The 12,179-nt window shown below is 32.1% G+C and overlaps 2 protein-coding genes across 3 annotated transcripts in view; one reads left to right on the top strand and one right to left on the bottom strand.

The window, feature by feature from the left end:
• Positions 1-3,841, bottom strand: part of LOC135122762 (breast cancer anti-estrogen resistance protein 3 homolog) — a 125,480-nt gene extending 121,639 nt beyond the window's left edge. Inside the window, exon 1 of the mRNA XM_064047171.1 lies at positions 3,640-3,841. Within this exon, the coding sequence (XP_063903241.1) occupies positions 3,640-3,641 (2 nt within the window). The 5' untranslated portion in view covers positions 3,642-3,841. The remainder of the gene's footprint in view (positions 1-3,639) is intronic.
• Positions 1-12,179, top strand: part of LOC135122766 (uncharacterized protein DDB_G0290685-like) — a 252,442-nt gene that overhangs the window by 40,367 nt on the left and 199,896 nt on the right. The window lies entirely within an intron of this gene.

Raw genomic sequence — 12,179 nt, 5'->3', positions numbered from 1 at the left:
AAAACTCGATATTCGTTTTCTGTTAAAATGTAAACCATAAAATATTACATCTTAAGATTTCTTTTGCAAATTTTGTTGGTTCAACTCAAAGTGTATGGAAAAATACCTTAGTGACATTTATCTATACCAGTTTGTTTACAGCAGTGGAATAAATTTCACTTTCATTTTTTAACATAATAATTGAAACCTTTTTCATTAATCTAATTAATTTTTTCTACTCCCGTATCAGAACCGTATTTACCGAACGTACGGCCCTAAACAACGTTTTAATCATAGTTTCATAATCATTAGACTCATTAAACATAGGTCGAAGATGCGTTCGGAATCATTAGACACCTCTTAAGTGCGTTCGGCAATTTTCGTGTTTTTTAGACACGGACTGGCTAAAAACAATAAGAAATCGAACTAGCTTTGAAAAAACGGTGTTGTTTAATACGTGTTAACGAAGACATTTTCATAGGCACTCCACTGGAAAGCTAAGTTGTAACCAGTGGCGGCTTCTCAGAGGAGGCAGGGGAGGCTGAGCCTCCTCTATTTTTTGGAGCTGAGCTTCCTCTAATTTTTTTAGATGAAAGAATATATATTTTTGTAGAGATTTGTTATTTTTCAGAATATTTTCTTGGATTTCATTTACTTTCATCATATATCAGGTTAAAATGTCGGAAAAATTTATATTTGCGCCCTCACAATCATAATTCACATTCACACCACTCCGCGTTTGGTTTCAGCGGCAGAGGCTTGCTAGCCGCTAGCTTCCGAACGACGATGCATTGAATAATGAGACCGTAACCTTGACGTACCGTCAGTGGGTATTGCATTGGCTAAAACGTTGATGGGACTGCCGCTCCAAGCCGCTAGCCTCCGGCTGTTCATCTCTTTTCAGATCAAGTCGTACAGATAACTTTATCTCTTTCTTATTAGTTGGAGCAATCGGGTGTAAGTAGGAAAAACATTGAGGTGGTTTCGCGAGCTCCCTGTTCAGTGGTGGTGGTGTTTAGGCTTTACGTAGGTAAGGGTATAAAAGGGAAGACCAACACCATCACTCCCATTAATGGTATTGACAGTTACAATCAGAAACAAAACAGAGCATTTCATGAAAATAATTATAATAAAACTAAATAGTTAACGGCTTCGGTTTTAAGAAACAAATTATACTGCTGGAATTGTGTATTATTTATAAGTGATAAATTGATAAATCTTCCGCTTGGGGTAAAACAGGCTATAATAATTTACAAAATTTGTCACGAGCTATAGAAAGGCATGAAAAATCACAGGAACACATATTTTCTTCGATTAAATTAGAAATGCTTGGTAAGCAAAATATTGCCAATAATTTAGATTCGGCTCATAAAAGGGAGAACTATTACGAGAAAGTTGGTGAAAATTGGGCAATTTTGAAAAGACTAATCGATGCAATATAATTCATCTGTCAACGCAAGAGTGTTCTTTTCGTGGGCATGACGAAAAAAATTATTCAGATAATAAAAGATATAAAAAGTAGTGCTTTTCAAATTTGAGCCTCCTCTGAAGAAAACTTCACGAGCCGCCACTGGTTGTAACTAAGGCAAACGATTCCCGTTTCCGAATTAAAAAAAGCTTCTCTAGACACTCGTTTTTAAACACTCGCTCCACTCGTGGTTAGATATACTCATGAGACGTTTATAAAACTTGTTACATAATATTTCTATTAAAATATTAAGGAAATTCTTAATTCTTAAATAAAATTTTGTATGTTAATGTAGGCTAACTCGTTAATATATCCACACTCCTACAGCATTAAAATGCTTTTATTTTAAATGTAACGTAACAGTTATTTACATTATGAGTGTGGCAGGTTGCTTTTTACAGGTGATGTTTTAATTTCCAACGCGAAGCGGAGTGATTTAATAAAACCGACCCCTAAGTAATGTATTACATTTTTTACTCGACATATTTTTACTTTATACTAATCCTACAACTTCGAGCAATAATAATTATTGTAACTCGGTATTAAGTAAGCTGCTTTGAACAATTTTGTAGGAGGCGTTGCGTGTTGCGTCAACACGTTTTTAAATGAATGATAAACGTCAAAATAATTGTCACTGTCATTTTACAAATATTAATTTTCTTTATTTGTCAAATGTTCTGCGGAAAAGAAACTTACGAGTGTAACTAACATTTCTACAAAACTAAAAAAAATCCGTGCTATTTTACCGCACTGGCGTGTGGGAAAGCACTGAGTGACTGTAAAATCATAGTGATATAACGTGCTGTTTATAAATTTATAAATCAAGAGGGCAAACGAGCTTTTTAAAGTGAACACAAAAGTAATCTTTATATAATTAGATTGAATTTCGTTCCTTATTTTGAGGTGAGATGTGAATAGTGGTTTAATAGTAATATGATGGAAAAAGTGGTCAGGTAAGCCATGAAATTAATTTTTTTAAGTAACCACCTAGGTCCGTAGATGTCATATATACTGTGCGATCGAAAAAAAATCATAATAAACATAATAAACATTAGTCAGTATAGCGTCTGAACAAGACTTTAATAATATAAAACAAAATCACACATTCTTTTCTTAAATTTATTTTTACAATATATAATTATTTTAGTTTAAATCGATTATTTCACTTGTATTGATTGGTATAATTAAAATTTTAATATGTACAAAAAAAAATTTCAAACTGCAAAATGTATATACGACTTTATATCATTGATCGCTTCAGGTTTCTGGGGAAATAAAGAAAACTTGTTTTTTAAAGATTCTAATTTTACGAACTACTTTTCAAATAGATGACTGATTCCGTAGTACAGAAACACGAAATTTATTATACAGTACAGAACAAAATTTTCGAGTAGATTTGAATTGAAAAATACTTTTCGATAGTGACTACCACAGTCAAGTCGTATTTAATGTATGTTTGGAATAATCATGTTTTGTTTATAATATATATTTATAATTTATAATCAATTTACATGGCAACAGCGCAAAAATAATTTTCAAAGGGTATTTACTCGAAAATTTTGCTCATAATTGAGTGTTCATTTTGTGTAACTGTTTGGTCCAAACAATAATCTTTTCAAAAACAGAAAAATTTTTTTTTTGAAACTGGAAAGGTGTTATTAATTTTAATGTAACCACACCTGAATAGATTAGATTTTTTTATCGTGTATTTTGTTTCCTATCAAGGTGAAACTTTTAAAGTAAGTACTTTTAACAAAATATGGAAATAAAATACGGAAGTATAACTAAATTTAGTTTTATTTTTTAACAATAATTATTTTCTGTTGATGTAAGCACAGAGTGTAATTTAATTGCAGTTATCAGCATTTCATGCAACTTTCATATGTATAACATTAGTCACATAATGTTAGCTTGCAAAAATAATAAAAGGGCTAATACATTCCGGGTGAATAAACTTCATTTCTGTTTTAAATAGTGAAAAATTGTATGTATTAATTTTATTGTGTTAGGTAGAATTTATTTTTTGGTTAACCTAAATATAGTGTATTTATTATGTAAAAAAAAAAAAAAAACTCAAAACGACATCAACACGAAAGAGATTATAATCTCTTAATAATGTCGATGAAACGCTTGTTATTTTATTTAGTCGGCCAATTCCATTAGCAGTGATAAAATTTAATTGGTTTACTTACATTTCACTACATGCACAAATTGGATCACACACACATTTCCGAGTCAATCATCACCACGACATTAGTACTCGATCGTTATTTTATCGCTTCAACACTTCTAGGTGTTTACAGTTGCGGCTTCTTCTATTTTTCAAAACAACTTGCGAACATTAAGACCTTATTCTTGCATGGTTTGCACGCGAATAAGAGCTAAGAGGTTAGCCGCGAGCTACTCAGCTAAACACTGACCATACCAAGAAGTAAGAAGAGATGCACCATCCGAGATAATCTCATACAAGGTCGTTTGTACCATGATGAAGAAAATGAAACTTGTAAAGTAATTGTACCGGTCAGCTTCTTTCGATACTCGACTTCGTTTTCCAGTTAGAGCCGATGGTATTAATGGCATGCGAATTGGATGCAAGATTTTTACTGCGTGAGCTGTCGTATTGGACTCCATAAACTGCCTTGTTTAGTATCTTAAAAACTGCTAAAATTGGTTTGAGTGCTTTGATTTTTGTTTTAGTCAAGAGCGCTTTTTGCGGCTTCTGTAACGTGTGTTTTTATTCGGCCGCTTGTCGTCGTTGCATCACTTTTGCACATTTTCTTGGTTGTCCTGTCTTGTAAATGTTGATGTGACAAGTTGTCGCTAATCCGATGATTGCTGGCTGCAATAAGAATTAATCTTAAGATCGTAGTATTTCCATAGCAGATTAAGCAAATGCCGGTTGACGTTTTCTCGTATTTACATTTTCTAAAAAAGATATACGAGCTTACAAATAAACAAGTAAAATGTTCGTTTTATGACCCGTAAATGGACTCGCCGCTATTTTTATGTTCACATAAAATTCGAAACTGATTAATGGGTAAAATAAAGAGAATTCCTTCTTGTGATTGAAATAAAGTTAAATGCCGTAACTACTTGGTAATAAAATCAAAAAGAAATCCTAAAGTAGGAGGAGGAGAGGAAGATTAATAACAATTAGATAACTCAGGGCAGACGTGATAAATGTCACATCGTATCACAAATATTTAGATATATGTACACACAGAACTAATCTTGGGTTAATCTGTAAACAAAATAAATACGGGCTTACAGCTTCATTTCGACCTAAGTAAAAATCTGAAATTCTTTGATGTTTTGTTTTTTAAAGCTTCGTTTCTTAATTTTTAATTGTTGATCTCTTTCAGAATTGTGACATTGTTTCCGAGATTAAGTTAAAGATTAAACAGTGGGCAAAAATTATTGATGATTTTGTTTTATTTTAATCAGTTTCGGTCAGATAAAGTTTTTAATGCGGAAATTTCGTAGTTTCTACGTTCTGACTTTTCCTGAGTCAGTTTATTTGGTTAATAGTGAAAGTTTGTTTTTTATTTTAAAAATAGTTTTATCTATTTGGAACAAAATTTTATACGTACGTAATATGATAATAGATTTTATTTATATTTGTTAGCTAGGAGTGGAAGTACGATAAAAGTAAAATTTTTATGTAGATACGTTAATTTGTACATATTAGTTGTACATTTAAAAAGAAAATTGCTAAGTATATATCCTGAAAATTAATTTTATACTGTTAGATTCTATAGTGTTTTTTTTTTCGTAAAAGGTGTTCATATTTTTTACATTAATTAAAAGATACATATTATTTTTTACCTTTAGGCAAATCATTTTAAAAATGAAAATACGGCTTATACGAGAAATATTTTATTACAGCATACTTTGTAGATTATTACATATAAAATTTATTAGATCATTAAACAAGAGAAAACAAGTGTGTAAATTATCTCTACTTGTATATTCATTTGTACCTACTGCATTATATTCACAGGTAACAGGTTAACTCAGACCAGAATTGCAACAAAGCGTCAAGAACAACCCACTCTTGTTCTGCATTAATTCCTAGTTACATACATTTCGATTATGAATAAAAATTAATTTAGTGTGAAAGAAAGAAACGTTCCGAAATATTGTACAACATAGATTATGAAAAAAATTAAAATCGTTATGATGAAAGAGAACAATCAAAAACTTAATAAATATACTTATTTCTAAATTATTCTAGTCAAACCTTGATTATAATTGACAAGTTATTACCATTAGAAAATTTTTGGTTAGGTCTTCACTAGCCGCAGTTCTAAATTTTTGACGATCCGAAAACCACTAGCCAAAATTTTATGAAAACTTTTTTCTAAAAAAATATATCTCCCACTGTAATATACATTTTATTTAAATGTTCGTAACAGTTTTCTAAATTTATTGATTTCAGACTTCGATTAATATTTAGCTTTCAGATACTGATTTGTTCAATAAATCGACCGGCATACAAAATTGTAGACACAAATCACAGACAAAAAGAAAAACAGTTAGTTATATTATATATAACATTTTCCGGAAATAATGAAACCTATTATATGATTTATGACTAATATAGAAAACTGTAAAGATGTTATTATATACAGAGAGTAGCTTTTAAAGCAATACGTTTTCTTTTTTTTTTTTTAAATGCACTAGGTACCTAAAATTATGAGTACATTATTAAAAATATCGTAAAAAATTATGTTTTAGGCTACTCTCTCATTTTAAAAATAATAATAAAATTAAATTGCTTTAATAAAACAGAAAACTGGAAAATGTCTTTATAGTAGTCCATATATTTCCTCCAATGAATAGTGAGCTGTATCTGGGATAAGCATAGTAGAATGTTGCGATTATAGTTTGCTTATCATTTTTATTCCGCTTCCCAGCCTAAGCTAAGACTTTCCACTAGTAGATGGCGCGCCCATCAAAAATGCTCACAAGTTTCTGCGTAGCACATTTTTCAGCGAGCACCATAAAATATCCTTTGACGTGTGATTATATTTATATGCAGTGGGTACGAATTGTTTCATCTAGTGTATTAAATATTCTTTGTATTCTTATAAAAACTGGCGTACATTGAGGTTTTGCGTCGTTTATCTTTATCATGTTTGAAAAATATTATACAAAAAATAAACACTTTGAGTGGCAGACGGAACAAATATTTTTACTCTAGTCTTGGTAGCACTTACTTCAAATGTAATTTTTAGTTGTAATTTTGATTTCATTTTGTATGTTTTATGTTCTCACTTACGTTGTTAAAATATAATGAAGTTCATTAAAGCCCTGAACTTTCAGAAAAGAAAATGTTGTTCTCGCAAAAATCGTTTGTCTGAAATTTCACCTGTAAAATTTGAAGATGTGTAAATTATTTGATGAAGTGTTAAATGTTAAATTTAAGGAAAGCCATTTGAAATGCATCTGCAACCAAATGACGACAACTGTTATGTTAAACCTAAATAGTAAGTAAACAGGAATTAATAAGACAACAAAAAATTGCACTGAAATAGATAACACACTTGGATACCGGATGTATTAGATTTCATTTTACGGGCAATTCTTACTTATTATTGCAGATGTTAATATGAGACAAAAACCATCAAGTTTAATAATAGATTATAATGGAGCACTGCAAGTGTTCGCTATAACTTCGAATTTTTTCCCACAAATTTCTTCAAAGTACTTTAAAAATATTCTCAGAGTATGCTATGTAAAAAAGTGTTTTAGTGTTTTACAAAAGCAAGGAATAGAAAGACTCCAACATGGTTTAACGAGAATAAAAAATTTAGGAAACTGTTAATACATTTTCAGCATGTAACTTCTATGCTCCGACATACTATAAGTAGGCCACTGAAGTAATTTTTCAATTTTATAATTGTCTTTATTGACCACTTTTTATCTCGTAAGGCAGTTGTGAAAAGTGTTTGCTAATTTTTTAAGTTTTCTTTTAAGTTTACTGCTTAATATTTAAAATTTACAAAATTAGCATTTTTTTTTATTTCTATCATTATTTGGAATTTTCAAAATTTGTCTATTCTAATTCAAAACGTGGGACTTGGTTATTTTTCCATTTACGTTTTTCACTAACCACTGAAGTTTGAATGGTTTTGTGTGAATTCCATATATCCTGCTTTCGCTTGCTAATTACCTCTTTCTTTTTTATTAAGGTTGTATGTGGATTTCAATTTTTGTCTTAGCCATAATGCCAATTTTTATAAAGTACTATACGGAAACCAAAATGGTTGTTTATTAGCAGTGCCGAAACCAAAGAATCTTTAGGTATAGGCGAAAAATGCAATTTTAGCGAACAGTTTTATTTATATTTTTTAATAAGTACGCAAAACAGATGCTATGATAAAATATAAAAAAAAAGAAAAAAAAATCGACATTATACTATAGGTATATAATATGTATAAATAGTATATAAGTTCAAAATAAAATCAACATTAAAAAACCTGTCACACCGGTTACATGTTTCTGAGTTTCCGTTCAAAATAAAAAAAGATTAATATATATAGCTCTTGGTATAGTTTTGGAAATTTCATGCTACCCTATAAAATTTTATTGACGATAACGAGACGGGCAGTAGTACAATGGTAAGAAATATTTATGGCTCACACCAGTTCACTCAAATTTGTCTGAGAACATTTGCCAGGTAGTTGTACTCATAAAATAATGGTAATTTCTGTTCATGAGTAACGATGGTCCCTGCCCGGACTTGGATTATTCTGGTTTCTAATGTCTGGGGATTACCGGAACGCCACAACTTAAGTTGTAGATATATCTTGCTATTGTACTACTGTCCATCTCTTTATTGCTAATAAAATTTTATAGGATCCAATGAAATTTCCAAAACTATACAACATAATTTTTGGACGAATTTGACGCCCCTTGTCGTTGGCGCCCCTAGGCAAGGGCCTACTCGGCCTATAGCTAGTTTCGGCACTGTTTATTAGTAAGTAGTAATTTGACGGATATATTTTGAATATTTTGAACGAAGGAAATTCGGATTTCTAACAGTCATAAAACGTATATTATTTAGAATATAAAGAAACTATTAATAGATCGTATAGGTTTATATAGAAATCAAAATCTCGGCGACGTAGGAAACCAGCAACAAACATGAAGATTTTGTTCATCAGTTTTCGTCAGAAAATAAATCTTCAGACATGTTCTTCATAAACTTCTTTTTTCCCTTCAGCCTCTGTCTTCGATTTTTTACTTTTCATTTGTAAATGTTATTTCAATTTTACAAAATAACATACTCCTCCACTTATAGTTTATTAATCCGTTTTGAATTTTTACTCTAGGTATCCATATTTTTGGAAAAAAAATGTTAACAACATTCAACTTTTGAAATTGCAAAACCAAATGCTGGATATCCAAATTTTTGGGAAAAAAACAAGTGTACGTCATTAAAATTAATTAATTAGTCCTCTCCTTTGACGCTTAAACACTAACAAGTGCTTCTATGTTTCTTTTTGTCGTAATAACAGCGTTATACCTTCTATTTACTATATAAATGGTCAATTTTTAGTCAAAACTGATACCATCAGAGATTTGGGGGTTATATTTGATCATCGGCTCAGTTTCTCCCAACAGATTATAGCTATAACCTCATCTGCATCCAAAAGTTTGGGATTTGTAATGCGTTCCGCCACGTATTTCAAAAATACGGACCTGCTTAAGTCACTATATTCTTCCTTTGTCCGTTGTAAGCTAGAATATGTCTCGATTGTGTGGTCTCCGTGTTATCTTACTTATCAACTACTTATTGAACGTGTCCAGCGTCGTTTTCTCAAATTTCTATCATTTAAAACTACAGGTGTATACCCAGCAAGGAATGTTCATTATGAAACTTTACTTCAGCAACACAACATGCAGTCCTTGACATCAAGAAGAAATTTGCGGAGTGCTCACTTTATGTGGAAAATAATCCATGATCAGGTAGATTGTCCCAATATTTTGTCTGAAGTTAACTTCCATGTACCGAGAAGAAATGCTCGTCATTCAGTGACATTTAGTTTTCCAACCTCGCGAACTAATATTCTGAAAAATTCACCACTCTGTCGATTGTGTAAAAATGCTAGTGATCATTATGCGGACATATTTTTTCAGAAGAAGTGATGGAGATACAAGTATAATTAGTGTTCTCATTATCTTTATATTTTATTTTATTTTAGTTTTAATTGTAAAGTCTTCAGACTTTAACTTTAAAACAAAAATAAATACAATTCATTGTATTTATTTTTGTCCTGTTAATGGATTTGTATCTGTTGGGCAAATACATATTATTATTATTATTATGATGCTTGTAATCTGAACGTGCTAAACATAAAAAAAACCTAATCTGAGTAGTGACGATGATAATATACCAGGTTTTCTATTACATGACTATGCCTTCGTGTTTTCTTATCTTTTATCAGTTATATTTAATATTATTTTGAAAATTGCATCTTTTCCAGACGTCTGGAAATCATCTGTGATCTCACCAAGTTTTAAAAAAGGGGAGAGAAATTTAATAGAGAATTACCAACCCATCTTATTGATTTGCGATTTTTCAAAGGTTTTTGAGATGATTCTTCCCATATTTCTCTCATAATGTACGCAATTCGTTAAGGGAATCCCAACATGGATTTTTAAGTGCTCGTTCTACTGTAACGAATTTGAGTTGTTTTACCCGATTCGTAGCCAATAGTTTTGACGCTAAACAGCACGTAGACGTGATATACAGCGTGTTATTGAAAGGTACTGTTACGGTTCGAAAATAAGGGGTTGCCTAGATAACAGCGAGTCAGGCGCAAGTGAGAGACTGCGGTGAACGAGTGGCATTTTGAGCAGGGAAAGCGCGATTGGTCGCCTAATCGGGAATTTCCGCAACTCATCCGACGAGATCGCGTTTAAAGAGAATCTAGTAACGGTCGGCAGCGGACGCAAAAAGTACGGGGTTGTAACTTTTGGGGGAGCGACAGCCCGGAAAAGTTACCGGGGGTGCGAGAGAGTGTAAGAGAGAACCAGACAGCCAAGTTTTCGATTTCTTTTCTGTTTTTTTTTGTCTACAACTTTTTCCTCTTCGACGTGGCGTTACTAGTTTCTTTTGGGAAGAAGAACGAAAAACCTTTGGGGAGACCGTAAGAATTCCTCAGGCCTCCACACCTCCCGACTCGTCCCACTGAGCCGACAAAGGGGGCGTCACGAAAACGAGAGGAACCGCCGTGCCAGATTTTTCCCCCCACGAATCCTCCCGCAGGACTTGCCTACAAGGAGGGAGGAAGCAACTTGTATGGTGGTAATTCGTATCAAAAAGGGCGCTGTGTGCGACCCACTGTGTACATGTTAAGCTAAGGTGCTAAGGTGTAATTTGGTAATTAATCTGTGATTTGAAGGGCGCTGTGTCGCGTCCAGTGTATTCCTTGTTTCATTAGAAATCAGTAAGTTAACCGTCTTTTTTGTATACCCCATCTCCACCAGCGCATAGGTCGGTCAGGACAAAAGGTGTCGTAACATTTTGGTATAAAATAAAATCGGCAATTGGTCTCGAAGTATGGGTGCTAAAAGTTTAAAAAAGTTCAGATAAAAGTGTTCTCCTTTTAGAGATAAAAATTATTAAAATTTATGTCCAAATTCGTTGTACGCCTCTGATAAAAAGAATATCTTTCGTTTCTACAGCAACATTTAGTCTTGACAACAGTTTTATTGTTACAGTTGCTAGGATTTACTAAAATAAATTCATTTTACCTATCAGTATCGTCTAAAAAGGTTGGATAAGGGTTAATTTTGCCCTTATAATTTTGATAACACAAAATACATTTTTGAGACTTCTTAGACTTCAGAACTGTCAAATTTTGTTGTACGTGCCTTTCAATACCACCCTGTATACTGATTTTTCTACCTTCAACATCAATTCGAAAAAATTTTGGTCCCGGCGTCCCACAGTGCTCTGTTCTAGGTCTCCTGTTTTTCGCTATCTACATCAATGTTATTAAAAACATTAGTTCTCAGGTTTTAAATTATGAAGACGACCTAAAAACCTTTCGTCATATTATTAGTGTTGAAAACTGTCAAATTGTTCAAAAAGAAAGAAGATATTTACACTTTTGAAAACTGGAGGAAGTCTAACATGTTATCTATGAATTTTGACAAATGCTACATTATGTCCCTAACAAATAAAAGTTCTAAGCTTAGTTTCAATTACATTATTAACTTGAATATCTTATCAAGAGTGGATTCTTTCAGAGATCTTGGAATAATGTTTTATTCTAAACTCAGGTTCTCTCTACATATTAGTAATATCACTGCTGAAGCGTTTAAATCTCTTGGATTTATCATGAGTTCGTCCAGTTCTTTCAATAACATCACCACCTAGTACTTGCTAAGATAAAACTGATTTTGCCAAGTGACTACGCTCTAAGAAAATAAAGGGCGGGTGGGCGGGGCTCGTACTTGCTAAGATAAGACTGATTTTGGCAAATGACGTACCATCTAGGAAAATAGAGGGTGGGTGGGTTTTCCTAGGACTTGCCAATGAGTTAAGACTAATTTTGGCCAATGATATATTCTCTAAAAAAATAATTTTGGCCCCGCCCACCCACCACCTCTATTTCGTTTTGATCATTCATTCTTACTGGCTTTGTTTTTTTAATATTGATAAATAATAGAATCTAGGATTACATTCCTTTTTAATAAAGTTTAATTTTTACTACTT

This window comes from Zophobas morio, unplaced genomic scaffold (assembly GCF_036711695.1).
Source record: "Zophobas morio isolate AGI-343-1 ecotype UQ-CSIRO unplaced genomic scaffold, CSIRO_AGI_Zmor_V1 ptg000005l, whole genome shotgun sequence".
Lineage (NCBI taxonomy): Eukaryota > Metazoa > Arthropoda > Insecta > Coleoptera > Tenebrionidae > Zophobas > Zophobas morio.
This window is presented reverse-complemented; position numbering and strand designations above follow the sequence as displayed.